The 24,891-nt window shown below is 28.7% G+C and overlaps 2 protein-coding genes across 9 annotated transcripts in view; one reads left to right on the top strand and one right to left on the bottom strand.

Moving 5' to 3' along the window:
* Positions 1-2: 2 nt before the first annotated feature.
* On the bottom strand, positions 3-16,146 carry LanB1 (laminin subunit beta-1). 7 transcript variants are annotated; one of them, XM_076406146.1, is made up of 17 exons: positions 15,770-16,146; positions 12,495-12,571; positions 12,371-12,433; positions 12,071-12,199; positions 10,017-10,272; positions 9,789-9,957; positions 9,453-9,734; positions 8,978-9,398; positions 7,563-8,919; positions 7,234-7,508; positions 6,947-7,171; positions 6,687-6,886; positions 4,929-5,028; positions 4,676-4,867; positions 3,488-4,619; positions 3,290-3,431; positions 3-1,128 (listed from the first exon to the last, which is right to left on the bottom strand). In XM_076406146.1, the coding sequence occupies exons 2-17, from the start codon at positions 12,541-12,543 to the stop codon at positions 664-666; spliced, it is 5,457 nt and encodes a 1,818-aa protein (XP_076262261.1). In that variant the 5' UTR covers positions 12,544-12,571; positions 15,770-16,146; the 3' UTR covers positions 3-663. The 7 variants fall into 7 exon arrangements, with proteins under 7 accessions (XP_076262261.1, XP_076262264.1, XP_076262265.1 ...); XM_076406149.1 differs by lacking the exon at positions 15,770-16,146 and adding an exon at positions 15,501-15,600; XM_076406150.1 differs by lacking the exon at positions 15,770-16,146 and adding an exon at positions 13,612-13,668.
* Positions 16,147-19,919: 3,773 nt separating this feature from the next.
* Positions 19,920-24,891, top strand: part of Klp31E (kinesin-like protein 31E) — a 55,199-nt gene continuing 50,227 nt past the window's right edge. The window contains exons 1-2 of one of the 2 annotated variants that reach the window (XM_076406159.1): positions 19,920-20,550; positions 20,611-20,664. In XM_076406159.1, coding sequence (XP_076262274.1) covers positions 20,627-20,664 — 38 coding nt within the window. In that variant the 5' untranslated portion in view covers positions 19,920-20,550; positions 20,611-20,626. The remainder of the gene's footprint in view (positions 20,551-20,610; positions 20,665-24,891) is intronic. The other variant, XM_076406160.1, reaches the window with a different exon arrangement.

Below are 24,891 nucleotides of genomic sequence, written 5' to 3' on the forward strand. Positions count from 1 at the left end.
GATCCCAATTAAATCATTATATTTATTATAGTTTCTTTTGATTCATCAGCAGGTGTGATATTGCATAAACTACGTATGTTTGAAAACTAGTCAAAAGTTATTTAATTTGTATATTATTATTTTATGTCATCCATAATATATTCATATTGTTAGTAAATAAGATATTAGATTATATAAATGTTTCATTAAACAAGGTATATGGAATTTATTTTTGGCTATTTACAAATTAGCAGTGACATAAAACACCCAAAAAGTTAACAGTAACTGTAAAAAACATATTTTTGACCTTAGACTAATTATATATGGCTTGGATAAATCCACTATATACAAGCATATTATGAAAAATATCTTTAAAATGTTAAAAATATGGCAGTTACCTAGAAGCTACAGGTAAATAACTGTTCAAATAAATTACCTATATTATTTACAGCATATGAATGGTTCAAAATTGTAACACAAATCTGGTTTAAAAGGAACCGACTGTCATGATGATGTGGAATTTGGTAAATCAAAGAGCTTTTTGTTCTCATGTAATATCACAGTAAACAGATATGAAAACTTTTTGTTATCATAAAAAATATATATTATGTACAGTTTGGTTGATTCCTTTAAAACATGTAGAAGGCAGTGTTAAGATTTAAAATAACAGTAAAAAAGAAGAAATTAAGCACAAGTTTTATAATATTTGACCTTTTCTTCCAATTTCATGGTATACGTCTGCATTAAACTAATTAAACCCTGCAGATCTTTCTCTAATTCCTCTAATTCCTTTCCGTGCTCATCATTTTCTAATCTACGTATATCTTCTTGGGTACTACTAACCGTTGCGACTAAATTCACAGCTTTGTTATATAATTCGTTCGATCTATCTCTAGTGTTTTTCACTCTTTTTAAATTATCATCCAAACGGGTTTTAGCATCTTCGTATTTGGTTTGCAGTTTTCTCGATTCCTCGGTTGTATTTATAGCTTTGGAAAGGATATCTTTGGATTCCTTAATAAATCGATCGGCATAGTTTTGATTTTCGGTTATATTGGTTTGTAAGTCACTCAGTTTTCCTTTGATTTCCTTAAGTTTGTCGTTAATATCTGATGTAACACCTTCTGCATTTTGAGTTTCAACTTCAATCTAAAAATAACATATACATTTAGTAAATTCATGGTTAAAAATATTTCATAGTATATAAATAGTCTATAAATTAAGCCTATAAATTTAAAGAATTTACAATAGATGATATTACAGTGTATTAAATCGCATCGGGTAATTTGTTTGTACCACACATTTGTTTGTTTTTTGTTTGTACATTTATTTGTGTTTACATTTTTTTAGCACCAATTTCATGTTGAAGCCTTACTGATACTTTACTATCTTCACTTTTCAGTATGTGTTATTTCGTCGAAGTATGAACAAAACATGTTTTCAATACGTTCAAAATGTCGAATTTGTACCGAGTAAATCGCATTTGCGAGAATATTTACTTTTTTACTTGCGATTGAAGGTCATCGAATATATGCTTATGGCACACTCCATCGATTTCAACATGTGAATACTGATTTGTGATGAGTGAAATGATTATTTGAGACCAAATTTGAAGAGAATTTGAAGGCATTACTCGATGAAACCATCAATGAAGATCGTTAATGACTATAATTGATACGTTTAACCAGAGCACTGTGCGAAAAATCGGCCGGAATACAAGCAAAGACACCACAGTGTTATTGATAAGCAAGCCAATGCTCGACCACATATTGCAAAATCGGCGAAAACATAGTTGGAAAAATTAAAATGGGAAGTGCTAGCCCACCCGCCGTATTCTCCATATCTTGCTCCTTCTGATTACTACTTGTTCCGACATAGGAATGGTGATCTGTCCTTTGAGGATGATTCGTGGATAGCCTAAAGATACATAGTTCATATAAATATATAATTCATATAGTAAATATTCGAAAATTTTATAAAAATATTAGATATATCTTAAATTGAGATGATGTCTAATTATGAAAAACCATTTTATAATATTCTGATATATTTACTGTTTCAATGTTTTCATTTCAGGCAAAAAAAACAGTATATAGTTACTAAAATGAAATATGAATTTTAAAGTGTGTAAGTGATGTGTAATCAAGTAAAGTTGCAGATAAAATTCTCAAACTTCCCGGGCTTATTGAAAAAATACTGATATTTTTATAAAATGAGAAAAATGGATCTATACCCTTTTCCGAATATAAGATATAAAAAACGATATTTTTCATTAAACTGATATTTTTTCCAGACTTTTTTGCTGTTTATAATAAATCAGGCGCTCGATAATGTAAATACCCAATAATGAAAACATTGGGTAAATGTAAACACAAAATTCGTTCAATAAGATCAAATAGTAACACTAGTATCAAATAGTAACGGTAGTGTAAACAACGGAACGGAACGCTCGACAGTTAATATACTCTGTGACTCTTTAAATTTTAGCTAATACATTACGCGTATTCAGCATTTTTACGACTATGAACTCCACATCCTATAAAAAAGAGTGTTTAAAATTAAGTAACAAAGCGAAAATCATAGACGAAGTTGCTTTAGGTGCGGGAGTAACACAGTTGCCAAAAATTTACTCTATTTTGAAGGCAACAGTCTGCAAAATTAAGCGTTTGAAAACACAAAGTTTAAACTGGTTTCAACGTTTTAAAAATAGTGGTTTTGACTCCGTAGACAAAGGACGTTCTGGACAGCCAAAAAAATTTGAAGACGACGATTTGAAAGCATTACTCGATGATGATGCACATAAAATGCAAGAAGAATTTGCAGAATTGTTGGGAGTAACACAAGAAAACATTTCCAGAATGATCCAGAATCTTTTGTGCCGTATGAATTGAAGCCAAGAGACATTAAATTGGCGTTTGACAATGCGTAAAATGCTGCTTCAATGCCAAAGTCGGAAAGGTTTTTTGCACCGTATTGGTGATTAAAAGTGAATCCAAAGCGAAAAAATCATGAAAACCACCTGGTCATGCATTAATATCAATGTAAAGCCAAATATCCATGCTCTGTACTTAGTGGGCAGCTAAAACCTATAAACGATCGGAATACGAGCAAAGACACAACAATGTTATTCTTCAGCATGACAACGCTTGACCACATATTGCAAAATTGGTGAAAACATACTTCAAAACATTAAAATTGGAAAAGATAACAAACATTCGACTAATATACTGGAAAATCAGTGAAACCCCCAAACAACCCTTATATCTGCTAATAATACTGACTGTCTAAGAAAAGCCTGACATGTTATTACCTTATTCAATATGTTTTCAACTTCCTTATAATTTTCGCCAGCTTTATTGATAGTATTTTCTGCTTCAGTTTGAGCATCTTGAGTTTTATTTAACGATTGGTTAACAGCTTCAGCATCAGTCAACAACTTTGTAGCATTAGACCTAAAGAAAGATTTTTTGAACATTAGTAATTAAAAGAATACTGCTATTAAGCTTACTTGGCCTGTATTGCTTTCTCTTTAAGTTGATGCACTTTATCTAAATCGTTTTTAGTAGCTTTTATGATATCATCTGTGTTTCTAAGTCTCTCAACGGCATATTTAATATTATCAGCAAGTTCTTCAACTTCTTCTTGTGTTTTATGTACATTTTTCCGTAATACATCTTCAGCAAGCTTTTTAATATCTTCTGGTTTGGTGTTATTTAATTTCATATAATGTTGCATTTCTTTTATGACTTGATTAGCTCTTTCTAAAGATATATTCGTTTTTTGAAGTTGGTTGCTGATTGCATCGTAAGTCTTTTGAGCCTGTGTCCGAGTTTCGTTGGTGTTAATCTGAGATACGTTACGAATTAGATTATTCGCAGCTGTTTCTTTCTGTTTAAGGGCGATTTCAGTTTTTTTTGCCAAATCTATAGCGGTTTCCGCCAGTTGTTTAGCACCATTCTCGCAAGATATGGAGTTACCACAGTTACCACAACCAGCACCACCACAAATACCATCGCAAGGATCTCCATGTCCATCGCACACCAAATTATTGAGTCCTGGGAATTCTTTATTCAACTCATCAAGTTTATTGTTTATTGATGCAAGTTCGTTTTGGTTTTCAGCAGATTGTTTTATATAAGCTTCTTCGGTTTTCTGAATAAAATCTTCTGTTGCTCTACACTGAGTTTCCGCATATTTAAGGTCATCATGTGAATCTAGTGCTTTCTGCAAGGCACGATCAGCCTTTTCTTTAGCTTTTTCAATCAAGTTTAGAGCTCCTTTAACATTGGCTTCTAATAATTTGGTTCCGTTTCCTTCCAGTTCTTGAATTTTTTTTTGTAAATCAGCGATATCATTGTTTAATATATTCACCTTTCGATCCGTGGATAAAATATATCTCTTAATATTAGCCAAATTATTATCTAACCTGGTCAGTTTCTCATTATCAGTTTCATTGATCTGATTTCTCAACACTTGCAAACTTTCCTCAATGGCATCTATGTCAATTTCGCCAGTGCTACTTAGGAGACGCTCTATATCATCAAGCTGATATTGCATGCTGTCGAATTCTTTAGTATAAGCGCCCGTAGCTCCGATTTTTTTTATGTCACCAGCGCGTTCGATGACAAGTTGAGTTTCATCTAAAAATTGAAATATTAGATGATTTAAATTAAGTTATATGTAAAACATTATGTACTTTTGCTATTTTGTAAAATTCTATCCCAATTGTCGAAACATTCATCGCACGGCAAACAGTCTGGTACACTTCCAGTATATCCTCTTTTACAACGGTCGCATTTATGACCGCCAACTCCATCTTTACAGAAACATGCTCCCGTACGCATGTCACAATCTTCGTTTTTGGCTCCGTTAACATGACAGTCGCAACCTAAGACATATTATGCTTGGCTTATGCCATTTATTATATAGTACGTATATTGAATACTTACGCATACATTCCTTTTTAGGGTCACCATAAAATGTCCGCGAGCATTCGTTACATTGACGTCCTCCAAAACCTCCAGGTTTACATTGACATTCTCCAGTGTACTGAAATTGAAAATATACATTTTATGATCTCTGTCAAAGATTATATCAGAACAGTGAACTAATTTAAGGAGAAATTCGGTGGCTTTCGTTTTCTTGTGTTAATTTGTTGACGTGTAAACAATATACTTTTTCTCAGTCACAATCAGTTATAATATGTTAAAATCTGAGTCATCAAAACTGTTTGGTTTAGAAAAAACAACAAAACTAGTATTAACATTCAGCCATATGTTGTACGAAATACAAAATCCTCCCTACATTGGAAGAGTTTAAATTGAAATCCGTGCTAAACCCATTATATTCAGTATTATGCAATTATCATATACATATATAATATCATACACACACATTTAACTGTACAAACATTGCAATTGGAGCGTTGGTTTGAAAGTTGCGTATTATTAGGACAAAGGGAAGTATTTCATCATGTTAATCATGAGGCACTTCTAAATCCTCAAATATACTGTGTAGAACAAGAGAGATATGAATAGGTGCTTGATTGAATTAATTAATAATTGTCAATTCCCTTAGATGAAGAATGCTAATTATCTTAACATGCATCTAGACCGACATCTAACTTAAAAGGAAGCACATACTTTCTAAATGAAATCAACTTGAACTTGAACCAAATGTGGCTTGTTAGACGCAAATGATCAGATATTGTGATATATAACAATACTTAGAACCATTTGGTCCTATAAAATATAAGTTACTTCAAGCAAATCTAATATAGCCGACCTTCAAAGGTACCAAAACAAAACTTTGAAATATAGCGTTATATCTCTCTAGCATTCATAACGATCATAATTCGAAGTGTTAGTTAGTACCTCCAAAGAGTACTAATGTAAACTAATCTACTTGCCAATCGGTTAAATGTTACTGACAGTAGTGAAGCGCATAGACCAAAACGTTTACCACTATCTGATCTGATTACTGAATACACATAGACTTTAAAGCAACATTTAGAACAAAACATTTTACACAAGGGATCATTTACTGTCGATTGGCTTCTGTATGTCATGTATATAATAGTTATCGTAAGATATTCTTATTACCCATTGGGCAGATTGTTTAACCACTAAGAGTAGTAAAAACAAAACAAAAATAAGACAAGATATTGGGTAGAAAGTTTAAATGTATCCACCAGATAGTTCAGGCATTACACCCTCTTTTTACTACAAGTATTTTAATAGAACTAAACTACTTCCAAAAGCCTAAACCTGAATAATAATAAAACTGTCAGACCTATCAATTAATTTTAACGGATTTACAGACGGTGTTACTGGGTATTAAATCGCATCGGTTACATTTGTAACGAATTTCATGTTGAAACCTCACTTGACGCTTCACTTTTCGGTATGAGTCATTTCGTCATAAAGTGTGAACAAAAATTTTTAGTGCGTTGAAAATGTTTGAATTTGCACCGAATAAATCGCATTTGAGGGAAGTGTTATTTTTTTGCCTCAGTTTGAAGAAAAAGTTATATGAAGTTTATGCCACCCGTGCTCTATCGATTTCAACATTAACTTGATGTGAATATTTTTAAAGTGGTGATTTTGACACAGAGTACAACGATTCACTGATGTTATGAAGATACCAAAATGGGCCGATAACTGAATAGCCTCAATAATAATCATAAATCATTAATCTTTTCAACTAACCGGGTTGCACTGAGCATTGAATGAACCAAACGAATCGCAGTTACACGGTTCGCAACCAGCACCGCTTGCGATTTTCCAATGATTTTGAATACATTCGTCACAATGTAGTCCTGTAACGTTGGGATAACAAGGACATTGTCCGCCAAGAGGATTACATTCCCCAGCACTTGAATTTGTTCCTAGGGCATCGCACACGCACTCTAAAACATTATAAGGTGTTATAATTTATATAAATGGTACATCTTTCTTGATATGTTTACTTTGACATGGTCCATCTTCTGTTAAGCGGAAGTAGCCTGGGCGACATACTTCGCAATGATCTCCTGTGGTGTCATCGAGACATTTAAGACATTTTCCGGTATGTGGGTCACAATTATTCGGTTGGGATAAATCAATGTGGTCATTACAATCACATAGTTGACAAGTTCCACCAGGTAGTTCTGGATTTCCGTAATAATTATTTGCACAAATATCACACCTTGGTCCTAAAATTAAATAAAAATGGATTCATTTATTATTAAACGTGATTTTGTTTTTAAATTATTACCGTCATAACCGGTTTGGCAATTACAAACAACGTCCTTGGTACGTTCGTTAAGAAAGCATGTGTCAGCAAATGAATGGTTAGAACCCAGTGGTCCAGGACAAGGGCACTGACGACATGCAATATCTATACCAAGTCTTGGATCTCCATAATAACCTTCTTCGCATGTGTCACAGTGTGTACCGGTTGTGTGATCCCTACAGTTTATACATGCTCCATTGCGAGCATTACAAGTATCCGCATGACCATGACAATTACACCGTTCACAATGGGGGAATCTAAAAAGAAATGTTAATAATGAACATAATAAATAAAAAATATGCATTACTTACTTCCAAAAACCTATCCTACATTGATCACATTCTCTACCATATGTATTTGGTCTACATTTACACTGTCCGGTTGTGACGTTACAGAAATTATCCAAAGAACCGATACTATTACAGTCACATGTTTTACAACCATTTGGTCCGAAGTCATACGTTTCTGGAGCACATTTATCACATCTTCTCGAATCCACATTGGGTTTACAACGACAAAGTCCACCATAACGATCGCATATTTTACTCAATGATCCAGTTGGATCGCAATCACATTCTCTAGCACCATCAGTTACATAAGCGGCGATAATGCGGTAGTTCTCTTTACAGACGTCTGGAAGTTCTGAACCTTTAAGAAACAATGACGGATCTCCACAGCTATAATAATCAAATTCTTCTTTTCTGCGTAATGCAGCAGCTGAATTAGAAAATATTTTGAGTTCATCGATTCTTGGTAAGAACAAGATTGAATCTATTAATATGGAAGCTGTCGGGCTTGGAGTAGGATAGTTGTACGTTGTGAATTCAATTTGTATCTTATAAGGCTTGTTTGCTTCTAAACAAATCGGTGTATCAGTTGTTTGTTGCATTTGATTGAAAGGCAAATTGACTGATCTAATATAATTTGAATAGTTTATGTTCGCACATGGTCCTTCCAGATCGACTTGTTCTTCTGGTATAACTCTTAGGAGGATATCTTCATCCACTTCTTGTGTCGGTTCATAGTTAATAATTACATCGTAATCCATCGATCGTGGAATATCAGTAACGCTAAAGTTGATATATTTGTCTTGTTGAAGCTTAACAAATCCTGGACCTGTCCAGGTAGTGCGCCTTCCGTCTTTATAAGGAGCCCTTATAATGACTTGACCATTGGTCGGGTTGGCTTCCGCTTCATATACCAAGAAATCTATGCTTGCTACGAAATGTTGATTAATAGGAGTATCACATGTCCTTCCTGACATATTCTTCCGACATCTACACTGTCCGGTAATGACGTCGCAGAAGTTATCATATGAACCTCCGAGATCACAATCACAAGGTTGGCAACCGTCCTGTTTATCCGATAATCCCCAATACTGAGGCAAACATTGTAAGCAATCTCTTCCAGTTACGTATCGTTTACATGTACATTCGCCTGTTTCAACATTACAACCCTGATTGCCAATTGTCCCCAGAATATTGCAAGTACACGGTTGGCATCCATCAGGATTTTCTGAGGTAAAATTCCAGAATCCGTTTTTGCATTGGTCACATCTACGACCATCAACGTTGGCTTTGCAATGACAACTTCCGGCCACGAAGTCCGAGTGTGTGAACGAGTCGCATATACCTTCATCCAATGAGCCACGAGGATCACAGTCACACGCTACAGAAAATGTAATGATCAATATATTTACAAAGAATATCACAAAAAAAATACTTACGAACGCAGACTTCAGGATCTTGAATAGTTCTGTTGGGATGTTTATAGTAAAAGGGTTTGCATTGTTCACAGTTTGAACCCATAGTATTGTGTTGGCACCCATCACATACACCACCACTAACATTTCCTTTAGCTTCGTATAGAGCAGCATCAAAATGACAACTAGTCGCGTGGTTATTGCAGTTACATTTTTTGCAAGCGTTCGTCTGTTTTCCTATAGCTGGTCTCCATGGCAGATCGTTGAAAAAATCTTCACATTTTTCACAATTTCTTCCCTTTGTGTTGTGAGTACATTCACATCTTCCATGAACCATATCTGGTTTAGGATTAACATCTGGCAGTGGCAGACATCTGTTAGCATGGCCATAACAAGAACAAGATCCTCTTACAACCATGTCGGTAATAGCGTAGTAATATTTTTCCTACATCAATACTCTGATATTGAAATAATTATTAAATATTAAAAGAATATTTACCTGAATCTCATCCCTTTTATCTAACAAATCATCCCCAAGAGTATGTAATTTTGTAAAGTTAATCCTCAAATTAGTCATTTTAAGAAGATTTTGTACTTTTTCTGAATACGGATTGTCGACAGGCATACTGGGAGGAAGAACTCTGTAAATAACTTCACCTTCTGTTGCAGGAGACAAGCCCGAATATCTCGATTCACACACAACATCTGTTAAATTTCGTGGAGGATCTGTACTGACATGAGGAAAGCTTTCAGTGCAATTATGCGCAAAATATCGATAAACCTAAAAAATACTTGCTTTATTAATATATCGTATGAGATATGGTTAACAATATACCTGCCAAGTTTTATTAAAATCGTATGATCTTTCAATTAACATCGCTGCAGGTCTAAATGTTTTGAATGTGATGATTAAATGAGTAAAATGGAACTCTGCCTCTAAATCCAACTGAATATAAACGTTCTCCTTTCCATTTTCTGATTGCCACCATGATATTTTTCTTGTACTGAAAACAGCAAGTTTATTTAAAATTATTGATTTGGTCCATAGCTTCATCATACTTACCCTGGATACATTCTATAAACAATATTACTAATATTGTGATTATGCAGAGGATTAGGTTTTGTTTTTGGTGTGGAGTCACACCAAAAGCACTTTTTGCGTTCTTCATCGAGATGTGACACAATACAGAATCTTTCTTGTTTTTTAAGACCACACGTTGATGATGAAAATAGTTGACTTTCGCGACCTATTAGCAAATTACCAGTGGCTGGATAACAGGAGCTATGTTCGCAAGGGTGTAACTTTTTTGGTTCATAACCTGAAATACGAAATTATGTTCACAATGTTATTTTTACAGGTTTATCATAACCAACACCTTTTTGTGTGTTATATCTATAAAATAAATTGAAGCTTTATGGGAATACCAACACCATATAGGTTTTAGATTATGAAGAAGAATTCATTATGAGTAGATCAAAAGGTTAGAGAAAAAACAACATGAATATAAACATGGAAACTGAAATTTAGTTCTATTCATAATTTATCAAAAAGTCACTGAAAGTGTTTAAATAAAACAATCAATCAAAATTTAGTACCTTAAGCGATATTTCGAATTTAAAAAATATTTTTATATATTTTTTCCAGTGCTTCAATAACTTTTTTCCCAAACATGAGCTTCATATTTGTGTTTTGGTTTTCGGAATAGACAAAAGTGCGGATACACATCTGGCGAATACAATAGTTGATATCATTCATTGCGTTTTTTTTAGATTAAATTCGGTCACTGTTACTCTATGCGTCATGTCAACAAATGCTAACACCAATTTGTCACCGGTAAAAAAAGAGTGAAAATTATTGAAAATGATTTTCTGTATATTTTTAATGTAACATATTTTGAAGGTGATGATATTCGAAACGAAAGTGATTTACCTTAGGCCGTCCAAATAATTTATTAAGGAACTTACTTTCCTCTTAACGTAGTGAAACACTATTTAGAAAGCTACTTGGTCACTGGTCAGTACGTAGGTTTAATGCTGAGGATCGTGGTTCGGAGCCCACGTTAAGCAGTAGGTCTAGACCAGATAAAAAAGAGCAAAAATGTATAAAAAAAAACTACTTAGATAGACTGATTTAACCAGCAACCAGCAACAAGAGCTTATTTTGTGGTATAGAGGGTTACATAACAATAACATTATATTATATAATAGTTGATTGATTGACTTAAAATGTTTACACAGAGTTATATTTTATTAGAAGCGTGTTTCTATATACTTTTTAATGCGAAATTTTAAGGCATTTTAGTTTGACTTATAACTTTTCATAGTTGAGTTGCCGTGATAACTATTATCATTTAAACTATTAATTAATATTACAAATTCAAATTAATTTTAATAAAATGTTCTTGTTTCATTCAGATTGTATACGTTTGTACCCGCAAAACTAAAAAAGTAGTAGATGGATTGTTATCCAAATCTCCGTACTGCAAACGGAACACTGAAACAATCGATTAAATTGTAGCGCATTGTAATCATTGGATATATTCAAAGACGCAGATTACAACGTCTGTCAGATAGATGTCTATGTTTCCTCGCAGACTTCTATGACGAAATGAACCTTTTTGAGTGGAAGACGCAGCGAACAACTTCAAAAAATACATGAGGATCATATAAAACGAACTGAAAATTAGAAGACCAAAATTATCCGACTCCAGAGCAGATCATCAAACTGTGACAGAACAGCAACTTATGGACTGGAAAAGTAGACTCTCTGGATTTGGAAACAAACTGGATAAGAAATAAGGTTCATCTATGTTATTTGAATTTAGATCAATGTTATTATAATACGTCAAATAATATTGAACAAGCATTAACTCTTTTTTTGTCAAAAATCTTTTTATATTTGCAATTTCAATAACTTTTTAATCTACCCATACTATACGCATTCAATGTTTTAAATATATCAAAACCCATCCGTTCCGTTGTGTAGTATTTTATAGTAAATGTTTAGGTCTTTTTTTAACTATTATTGTGTTAATGTTGGTATAGTTTCAAATCTACACATATTAAAATGTATATAACGACAAGCGGATCCATCACCACGAACAAGAAAAAACTGACCACTCAACAAACCACTGCTTTGTCTTTGCAGTTTCGCGAATGGATGAATCACTTCGGAATAAAACGGACTTACGTCTGGCGAATAATCTGGCTCAGGCGCTTGATCTCCTCTCTGTTCAACCCCTAATGCTAATATAGAAGGATACTTTATATACAAATGTAATTTTTTGCGTGGTCTATATAAATGTGTCCTCGCAATAATTAGATTGGGATATATTGACTAATATTTAATGATAATAGTGGAAAAAATTGGCGAATATATATAATTAATCAATATATCCTTTAAACATAATTACTTACCCTTAACTGGGTATGTTCTAACACGATTTTTTCCCGCCTGGTATTGAGAATTGATTAAAATACCTAAAGATTAGTAAAAATAAATAAATAAATATTATCACTTCTATAAAAGGATATTACATACATTGGTAAACTAAAAGAACGAGCACCCATTTGACTAGATGCCGAAACATCTTGCTGAAGGCTTGGAGTTGAGCCTCCCTGTAAAAAGAAAACAATAAATATCTAGTCTAAATTGTTTCCAATGAAGGATAAAATAAACAGCTGGTATAAATTTCAGTAAACGATGATAAAGCCGCATAAGAATACCGATAATTTGTTGTTAGCCTGGTTCCATCATGTATCAGATATTTATTTTATTTTTAGAGATCGAAACAGACCAACTATGATGTCATTTTGTGGATAGAAGATTACGACTGTTAAACAGAGAAATACTGGAAGACATTGTTTGAGTATAAATATTTGCTCGAAATGTTAATATTGGATTGTTGTAATCTTTCGATTAATAATACTTTATTTTATTTCAATGACCTCATATTTAATCATTAATTTTATCTATACACTGCTTTATCATCTGTCAAACTGTAAATACTACATATTAGGCGTTTTATTAAAAAAATAAAGATGTACTTATATTTTCAGGCTAGTTTCAGCTATACTAAACATTCATCCACTGGTTTACAACACTAGTCTAATTTTAAGTTTCTTCAGTATCTAAAAATAATTTTACGGTGTCGGAACATGCTAGAATAATTTTACCAAAGAAAATATAATTTGTTTTTTTTCAGTTATTAGAACGGCTTTGATGATTTTTAAATGATTTCTGAACGTTATCTGTATTGTTATCGTGGTGGTCTCGATATTACCAACAAAATGAAATACGAATGAGATAATTTAGGGTTCACCTTTGACATTTTTTCATTGATAAATATAAGTATACAGGACGTAATAAATATTGAAACAATCTGACACATATATTCCAGGAACATTAACTCTAATTCGCTGTCTAAATGTTAATAATGATAACAAAGAGTCATTTCTTCAAATATATACATTTTATTGTAAAACTGGAACATGAAGTGTACTAACTTATTATAAATAAAACAAATTTATGTAGTTATTGCGCAAACGCAATGTTTGTCATAAAATGTGTTAAAAATAGTTAGATATAAGCAATAATAAGTTTTTCACTACATATATAAATAATATATTTAATTAAAATCGTAAATATTTTTGCATACCTTTATATAGTTTTCTACTATATTACAATAATAAATAAATGAAAATAATAACTTTAAAGGTATACACATACGTATAACCTTAACTGTATACTGGCAACCACGAATACTGGCATATTTAATTTATCATGTTATCGGAAATCTTGATTTTTAAATCATAAAGAAAACAATGAGTAAAGCTGACAAAACCCCCAACACCTGAACAAATTTAAGTATTCAAACTGTATATTTTATCAATAAAATTGCTTTTGTAATACTGTATTCCATACACGTAAAAAGTTTTCTATTTTTAGATATTGACAAAAAACAATATATTCAAATCGAACCTATCATTTATCTTGATATATTTTAAATTCCTAAACAGCAGATTCTATATATAGGCAATATTTTTTAAAAATTATTATTTCATTTCTGTAAACTGAAATATCAATAAATGTTTGAATTAGCAACATATATCAGACAGTCAAAGTAAATATCCGGATGTATCCATATCAAACTCCCACATGAGTAGAGGAAGTCCCAATGGGGCTGCCTTGTGTTTTACGTGATTGATAAAAGTTACAATTATTTTTTCGTTCTAAACACTGTTAAAACATAGTTGAGTTGATGGTGATAAGGGATGTCGAAGTTCAAATTTATTAGGTCGGTGTACACAAAATCGAAAATGTATTACTAAATTTAGTTACCGAAAGAATAAATATAATTTATAACTATTACGATCATATTACGATAAAATTATTTTAAATGAAAAATTAAATTATAGTGAATAAAAACGTTATTACTCAAAAATAATAGTTATGTTACATACTGATAAGCATTTACTTTTGCACATTTTGCAGCAAATTCTACAATTCATCACAAACAATTTAAATTTAGTGAAGTCAGCAAATCATCCAGAAAAGTGCAAGATCCATGGATCTGGTAGTTAACAATTTTTTGATTTAGATATTAATTACATAATTATAAATTATATTTATTTTTAAATTAATATGAAATTAAACAAAAAACTATTTAGATTGATTCTGTTTTTTACTCACATTGTAACTTGCATTTCCTGTTACTTCCGGTGATTTTTCGGAAGTCCAATCATTATAAGCTCAACGTATTTAAGTTATTTGTTATAAATTGTAATTAGCAAAACTGTTATTTTATACTAACATAGATATTCCATTAAAAAATATCATATATATTAATGTGTAAATATTAATATCATATCATATATAATAATGTGGTTTTTACACACACGGTATTTGTTTTGCAATACGAATGTATGTTATAACAACAGAAATGCAATCACGCTAAAATAAAAACATAAACTCATTCATAATCATTATTAACTGAGAATGCAGAAAGTTATTTGTTATAAAATGTAATAAGTACTAATAAATTTCAACCAAATTATCATTTTATAGTAAATGATAACATAGCAACATATTTCATAAAAAAACATGAACCCCATTGATACATCATCATTTTACACACATAAGGCACTTGTTTTACTATATGCTATAAAAAATAAAATAATTATTTTGTTCTTAAAAATAAAATTTCCATAAAAACCTTATCCATTATAAACTACCCAAATAATCCAATATAAAAACAAAGAGATATATATAACCTACAAGAATTTCAATTAAAATTAGAACATAATTATATTTAATGATGCACTGTAACATGGATTATACTCATTAGATTATAGCAAAAAGATTAATTTTCAATTCAATTATGATGTAGTAATGTTATTTATATTGCAAGTAATTTTTAAATAAGTATTTTTAATGATACTATACAATATAAACAAATGAAAGAAAACATACATTATAAAATGTACAGAGTTACGAATATTAGATAAAACTGCAAATTTCTAAGTTAATTAAATCCAGGTTATTTACCTCTATAATGCACCTATTTTGTTTAGTAAGCTCAACACATGCACATGAAACACAACAGAGAGAAACCCACTAAAAATGTCGAAGACTACACAACCCGGTTGTAATATAGTACATGCTATTTAAATCGTTTCAACATTTAACAATAAAAGTAGGGAACAGGCGTATTTAAAAAAAATAAATCCAAAAATGACAACAACCGAAGGCTACCCCGCGAAGTACAATCGTTGAACAAAAAGGGTCTACCGATATTGGTATCTAAGTTCACTTACCAGCTTCAACGTAGACGTTCTCTTTCAAGCTAAAACAACGTACTGTTTTCAGGCAGGCTTTGCTCAGCGGTTAGTTAAGAACGTTTTAGTTTATATTAGGTCTCTCTCTGAATGCTTGGATTGGCGACAGCAGTGGGACAACACATGTGAAACACTTGTCAATAGTTCGTAAAACCAAGACCCTCTGGTCAAATTTGTTGGATATTTATTGATTTAATATTTACATGAATTAGGACACTCGATCACTACAGTGCGGAAAATAATTTTTACGCTCAAAATTTCTATAAATCTAAACACTATTTCATTTATGAAACTAAAACTACGAACTAAAATTATATATTTTCGCTTAATCTTACACTGTCCGCCACTTCCTCTATATCGTGGGAGTGGAGATAATAAAGCATCCGGCAGTATTTTACTCAATTATTACTATCCTCTATTTCAATAAACCGAGATTTAATTAATTATTCATTGTAATTGTTAAAAATAACATTTTAAACAATATTTTATTTACTTCTGTATAAGTATAATAGTATACATTTGAATATAAACAAACAATATACCAAATTATGGTGACGAATTTCCTTCCTAATAGTTTATCCTATCAATATAAAATAACATTTATTTATGGTTTAACTATAACAAAGAAATTATATCAATATAAGCATCGATTATTTTATTTATTCTTATTGACTAATATTATACACAGTATATTCAGCAGATACTTTTAATAATCTATTAATAAATACTATAAAACAATATAAAATATAATTATTTAATGCATATAAATACATATTACCTACATACAGGTTTCATATTGAACTTTAACTACCATCTAGAAAAACTGGGTAAAGCTAAAATACAGGGGAAATATCGCTAGATGGCGCCATAGTCACAATCACGTTACCAAATAATTCAACTATTTAACATTAATAAGTGTAATACATAATAAGCACCATCATAAACAGCAAAAAAAAAATATTTCTCTGGTTTATTTAATTTCTTTTATTCCTGTTAAGAACATCAACTAAGATATTCCTTGAAGTAGTAATCTAAACGTGCCAAGGAAGAATAGAGAAGAGAGAAGAATTTTCACAAGATGGCACTTCAAATATGTTTTGGAAGGTTTTTCTTTAACCTTGCCTTATATTATTATCAGTATTTAATTTTATCAATAGATGTCCAAAGAGAGATGTATAGATATTAAATCAATTTTAAATTAATATTTTAAAATAATAGCCATAGAGAAATTACATAAAAAATTACTCTATATATATATATATATATATATATATATATATATATATATATATATATATATATATATATATATATATATCTAAAACATAAAATCATTTCAAATTCAAATTTGTTTTTATAGATTACGTAAACTATTAATCTAATTATAAAATATATAGTACATTCTATAAGTTTTGATTAATATTATTAAATTTTAAGTAACATATAAAAATAGTTTTAAAAATAAAATGGATGTTTTATATATTATACTTGTGTATATCATATTATATTTAAAATAATTCTTGCAGCACTACAGATGACTAGTAATACAACCTAATAATAAGTATATATATATATATATATATATATATATATATATATATATATATTCCCTGAAGATGCTCTTGAAATACTTAGATGACCAGTAATACAATCGGGGAAATAAGCCGAAAATGCCTAGTAAAAAAACAAAATAGAGCCAAAATACCCTTATATTATACTTATATTAATACTCAATATTATAGAGTTTAAAAATATATTTTTTGAAGGAAAAATACCGCTTCCTGACTTGTATCAAGGGTTGCAAAAAATATTTCTAAAAATTTTTAGTATTATTAATTTTTTCGCATTTTTTTTGTTTTATAGAAGTGAAATTTATATAAATCAAAATGTTCTTATACAATTTTCAATAGTTATTTGTAAATTGTTCATATTTATTATATCCACATTATTATTAATAGACTGATGAAAATAGTGCATAATTAAACACAAGATTTAAATTTAACAGTAATCTTTATATTTATAATAGAGTAATCTTTATAATAAACGTATACTTGTCAAATTATTTAAAATTTTTATTGTATATTTTCGGAGACCTGAATATATGTTATAATTAGCAACGCTTCCATGTTTACTAGAAATGTTTTTTAACATCTGTTAAATATCATACTGGAAGTTTGTATATTATTTTACTTAAACAAAGGTATATAACCTAGTTAAAAGTATTGAATTTTTTTGTAAAGTTTAAGCACTTAATCATTCCGGCATAAGTATGCTAATAAGAATATTTATTACCGTTCCTATATATTTAGAAAATTGTTTTAAAACTTTCTATACATAAATGAATTATTAATGTGCTTCCAATTTTCTATTAAAGTTCATTTAAGACGCCCTAACAATTAATAATCAATAACATTAATAAATAATAGCGTTCGTCTTTATAGTGTGGGCACTGTTAATATATTTTCTTTTATTTCGATATATTTCTGTTCGGTACTAGAAAATTGGTTTACACTTATTTCACTGTTTTATGTTTCACTGTAAAAAGTATTTGAGTCTGGAAAGGAATGATTAAAGAAAGGCGATTAAAGTACGATATGTCATATAAAGCCCACCCAATAGAAGCAAGCGGTACCTATGATCAGCCAGCCATTCCTAAAATAGAAAATGTCGACGCTATATTAACCATGCTGTCCAAACAGAAAAGCGGAAAATAAATCATTGCTTTTTCCCCGTCTTTTTCTTCTTCTTCCGTTTGTTTACCATGAATATTATATGAAATGTTAACAAACTCGAAAGGAAACTTGATATATTTGGCAACTTATAAAATTGTATCAGATACTGTAATGATCGATGAATAAAGGGTAGGACTTAGGGCGTATACAAAATTTACCTTATAATATTATTCTTTCGCTTTAATATTACTCTATGCGATAGTATAACGTATATTTTTCTTTGTTCTTATATTCTATATTCAACAACAAATATTGCTATATAATTAAAATTTTTCTTAAAAAATAATACAATATATGTTTAAAAAATATAGATTAAAATTAATTACAGTTTTTTTTAGCAAAAATGAATCATAATTGCGTAAAATACAAATTCATTGACAGTTAAAGATGATTTTGTGTTTAATTTCTCAAAATAGTAATTTGTTTTTTTAAGAGGTCATTATCAATATTATTACTCAGTGAGGCAAAATTATAAAATAAAATAGTTCCTAAAACTTATATGATATAGATGTATTAAATTTGGTATAATTAAAAAGGTAAAATTGGATATAAAGATGGTAACAGTACCATATTAATTGAATAGGATATTATTGGAGCCCTTTTTTAACCGCTTTTCTATAATTAATTTAATATATTTTGTTTATTAATAATGTCTCATTACCATCTTTATATCCAATTTTACCGTTTTACTTTTTTCTTTTATACCAAATTTACTTTTACCAAACTTAATAAATATATGTCATATAAGTTTAAGAAACTATTTTATTTTATATTTTGTCCTCACTGAGTAATAATATTGATAATGACCTCTTAAAAAAACACATTACTGCTTTAATAAATTAAGCACAAAATCATCTTTAACTGTGAACTAATTTGTGTTTTACGCAAACATTATATTAAATTTAATACCGTAATCAATTTTAATAAAATGAAAGAAATTTTGGATATAAAAGTAGTAATAATATATCATTACCTAAACAGGGAAATAATGAAGTTCTTTTGGACCGCTTGATTGATAATATTAATTTAATATTTGTTTATTAATAATATTTGCATTCATTTTTAAAGAATATAATGTCGCAAATACCTTTTTATAAATTAATTGAGGCTTAAATTGTCAAAAAAGTAATCTTTTATAAGATAAAGGATATAAAAGTAGTAATAATAGCCCTTTTTGTCCGCTTTGATCTAATTAATTTAATATTGGATTATATGCTTTGTTTATTAATAATATTTGTATTTGTTTTTCTTTTTTAATTTGGATTAAATCAGAAATAATTATTTGTCGAGTCAACCATTTTTTTTTCTCTCCTGATATGTTTAATTATTTTTGAAACCCAAACGTATTATGTAGTAAAATAAGTATGACAATTTAGGTTCAAATAATTTTATCTGCCAGTACTACCGTTCGTTACCTAGTACCGAGACAAAAACTGTGAAAGCAATTATTTTAGAATAGTGCGGAATTTTTCGTTTTTTTAATAGTGTAAATAAGCCCTGTCATAAATATTTGTATAAATTTTCAATAACAAAATAAGCGGAACTTTTACAAAAGACTAAATCTACCATCGGATATGGTACGTGGTTCCTATCTACCTGCAGGTAGCTCTCTCAGTTTACAAGCCCCATATACAGTTAGTCACCTTCCAGCTGTTATGTCGGACGGTTGCTCGTCGAACTGAGCAAGTCCTGTATTCGTGCGATCTATAATACTGGATGGTCATTTCGTTCTCCGTTATCTACGTCTCTGTCCTACCCATTCAGTTTTTTACCGTCTTGTGGGACGAAATATAAGTATAGGTTAAGTTTTGGTCCGATACTTTCACTGCCGTGCGATCAGATGTGTTGAAGCTGGCTGCGAAGGACCGTAAATTGGAAATTTATCGAAAAAACGATAAAATATGACTGAAATATCGGATTCAATTGACGCGTACAAGAAGAACTTGTCCTTTGTGAACCGGGATATGGTATATGTTTTATGGAATCGCGACAATACTCAGTTTCTTATTTAAAATTTTAAGAAAATAGGTAGGTGTTTGGCAAAGGTGTCTATTACGAGGACATAACTAAACAATCGTGTTTTTCCAGCAGATATTTTTCGAAAATGGAAGACGACGACATATCCGTCCGTGTAGCCGTAAGGTATGTTTTTCTTTTTACCTTAATCTTTAAATTTTTGTTCATATCATATTTTGAAGAGGATCTTATTCAATTTAATCCTATTACGACTCGTTTATATTGAATGATACTTCAAACAAGTGTAAACTTAAATCAACCAACCATCGTAAAAAGATTAACGTCTCTTTTTACTGGAAAACAATAGAACATAAATAAAAACAATATATGACAGAAATTAGAAACTTAGGAACCCAAATAAATTAACTTCTGATAATAATGCTGTGTTCAAAAAATTATTATTAAACAACTGTATCAGTTTAAATCAGTCAATGATTTTAAAAAAATGATTGACAAAAATACCTGATATCATAGAATGAACAAATAATTTATAAATTATTATTTATCTATATTATCATATATATTATTCATGTTAGTGTTTTTTATATATTTATATTAGTATTATCTATATTATTCATACTGAAAATTATTTCTTATCTGATATATTTATTAAATAGAAGTTATAAATATCAAAGCACTGAAAAACACTACAAATTCTATATTAAATTTTATATAATCTTTGCTCATAATAATAATTATTATTAAATACATTTATCCACTAAAATTAGTCAATAATTTAAAAAATTGATATAGATTATTAAAAATTTAACAAATCTATATCTCATTTTTTATTTCAAAAGAAAGCTAGTTAACAACTTTATTCATAGAGCTAACGAATGCTTAACTAAAAATCACTATATTATTTTTTAATTTTTATTATCACTAAACATTTTTACTCATCTATATTAGTATCATATTTCATGTTAATATCATCAATACCGAAAATACTTTCTTGTCAATGAAATTAACAATATTATGCTATTTAATTACAGAAAATATAATATAAACTTATTAATAAATAAAGAGTTGCGTTGCTAATCTAAAAAAAATTCTAAATTTAACTTAATTAATATTAATTTAGCAATAATATCCAGTGAGCCAAAAATGAATTTTACCGTAAAACCTTAAGTTTTCAACCAAAACATTATTATAACTATAACAATACTATATGATCGTACTGGATGTATATAATACACACAAGTACACTAGTCAAAATAATACAAAATAAAACAGACATTCATTAATACTATATTCCAATTTATATGTTGTTTTGTTCATAACATTATTAAAAAGAAATGTATCTTCCAAAATTGTTCAATAATTAAAAAAAAAGTTTGATTAAATTAAAACATCATTTTCAAATCTATATAATTTATTCCAAAAGAAAGCTATTTAGAATTCATAGAGTTAACAAATAACTAACTAAAAATCCCTATGTTATTTTTATTATCGTGAAACATATTATTCATCTGAATTCTTCATATTAGTATATCTATTATTCATTTCATTATCACCTATATTATTCATATTAGCATTATTTTTATTATCCATTTAAGATGTCTACAAAATTTGTATTGTCTAAAATATATATATACATATATATATATATATATATATATATATATATATATATATATATATATATATATATATATATATATATATATATATATATATATATATATATATATATATATATATGTATTTGTTCGAATAACGAAAATACTTTCTTGTCAATGAAATTAACAATATTATGCTATTTAATTACAGAATTTTTAAAAGTTGCGTTGTTAATCGAAAATTTGTCTTATTCTTAATATTAATTTAACAGTAATAAAATGTTAACTTTCAATCAAAACTAAATAAAATACTAATTCTCATGCTGGTTATAAGTGACTTAATAAATATATAGGCATAAAAAAATATAAGGAAAACATTAATAAATGAATAAAGGTCAGTATAAATTGTTGCTAACCAAGAACTGCCTATTGCCTATATCTACAGTGTAATAAATATTAGCATTAGCATTAGTATTTTATAGTTTATTTTCTTTGGAGTTATTTTGAAGTAATAATTAGAACATAACACTTGTTTATAACTATTAATAATAACCAGAGGAATAAAACACATTTCACAGTAATATTTCTCAAATCCAAAATTTAGTTTCTTCAGAATATTATTCTAATTATCACTTTATTTATTTGAATAATTTGTTATATTTTTTTAACGTTCAGAGAAATATTATTAATTAAATGTATCTATTATATCATATTATTTTGATAAACAACAAAAAATACAGCTAATGAAAAAAATATCAATGATTAGTTATAGATAAGATTAAAGTGACAGGAGAAAGCTATAGTTTTCTAATAATGTTCATTCAATCAAAAGTGGTATTAGGTATATTAAGTCTGAAAATATTAGATAAATAAGAAAACATTTTTGAGTCTGTTGTGTTTTCCAAAATGAAATTAAATAAATATTAAGTTATAGAAAAAATAACATCAGAAAAATGTTAGGATACCTTATTTGTATTTATTGTTAGAAATTAAGTAGAACACAAAACCTGTGTATAAATATAAACAACATTTTATATATTATAAAACATCATTTTATAGTTATATCAAACAATTCTTGCAAAATATTCTGTGTTCTACTGATTATTTGATAATAACTGAAATTAAAATGAATATGAATTCTTTTTAACGTTATCACAGATATGAATACGGATGCATTATGATAGAACTTTTATCAAATCAACTTAATTAACTATGAAATAATTACGTTTACGTTTTATATAGATTTATAATTTTGTATATATCATGTTTTACAATTATTGTATGTATGTGTTATATTAAATATTCAAATATTAAATATATGTTCTTGGACGACTTTCATGTCCTCTATATGTCATTACACCGGTAATATAGCCAAATTAAGTTCAGGAAAATAAAATAGGTCAGTTAAATCAGACAAATAAGCTTGAAGTATTATTAAAAAAGTGCATGTGATATATATATATTTATATATATATATATATATATATATATATATATATATACATATATATATATATATATATATACATATACATATATATACATATATATATATATGTATATGTATATGTATATATATATATATATATATATATATATATATATATATATACATATATATATATATATATATATATATATATATATATATACATATATATACATATATATATATATACATATACATATATATACATATATATATATATATATATATATATATATATATATATACATATATATATATATATATATATATACATATACATATATATACATATATATATATATATATATATATGTATATATATATATATATACATATACATATATACATATATATATATATATATATATATATATATATATATATATATATATATATATATATATACTGGTTTATATATCGAAGCCATTTAAATGTAGCTTCTAACTTGGGCCAAAATTGTAAAATGGTCTTGTGAATTAGCGATTTCGTTCCAATTCACATTTCAAGTAATATTCGGTATGCTAATTACGTTGCCGATTGTCACATTGCATTATCTCTTATAGTTTCCGAGATATGAACTATCGAAATTTTACACCTTAAGCTCTGCTTCTAACTTGGGCCAAAATTGTAAAATGGTCTTATGAATTAGCGATTTCGTTCCAATTCACATTCCAAGTAATATTCGGCATGCTAATTACGTTGCCGATTGTCAAATTCTATGATCTCTTATAGTTTCCGAGATATGGACTATAGAAATTTTACACCTTAGGCTCTGCTTCTAACTTGGACCAAAATTGTAAAAAGCTTGCGTATAAAATAGGAATTAGTGAGTTGTTGTGTCACGATAAAGCTCATTAAAATGGCCGAAGCTAATTAATTACTAGTATTACGCTGTCACTTTTATTATAACGAAAATAAACATCCTTGCTTCAAAATAAACCTTACTCACTCACTCACTGTAGTCAAGGGGGTTATAGCCTGCTAAATATACATTACACCGAAAATAAAATATTATTGAATATATAACTATGATATTGCTTTAAAGGAGCGAATATATATATATATATATATATATATATATATATATATATATATATATATATATATATATTTAAAACTCTTTGATGTTTCCTTGGTTCGAGATAATAGCGCATGGTTTACTTTAAAAAAAAGCATATAGATTTGTTGGATGTTTTAGAAGAAATTTTATTATGTATTTTTGAGGTGATATTCTTATTTTAATATAATTAAATTAAATTACTGCAATTGTTGTGGTTCCACAAACTAATCTATCATTCTCCAGAT

This window comes from Rhynchophorus ferrugineus, unplaced genomic scaffold (genome assembly GCF_030347505.1).
Source record: "Rhynchophorus ferrugineus isolate W39M unplaced genomic scaffold, kcgeb_rfMv2 rfM5, whole genome shotgun sequence".
Taxonomy (NCBI): domain Eukaryota; kingdom Metazoa; phylum Arthropoda; class Insecta; order Coleoptera; family Curculionidae; genus Rhynchophorus; species Rhynchophorus ferrugineus.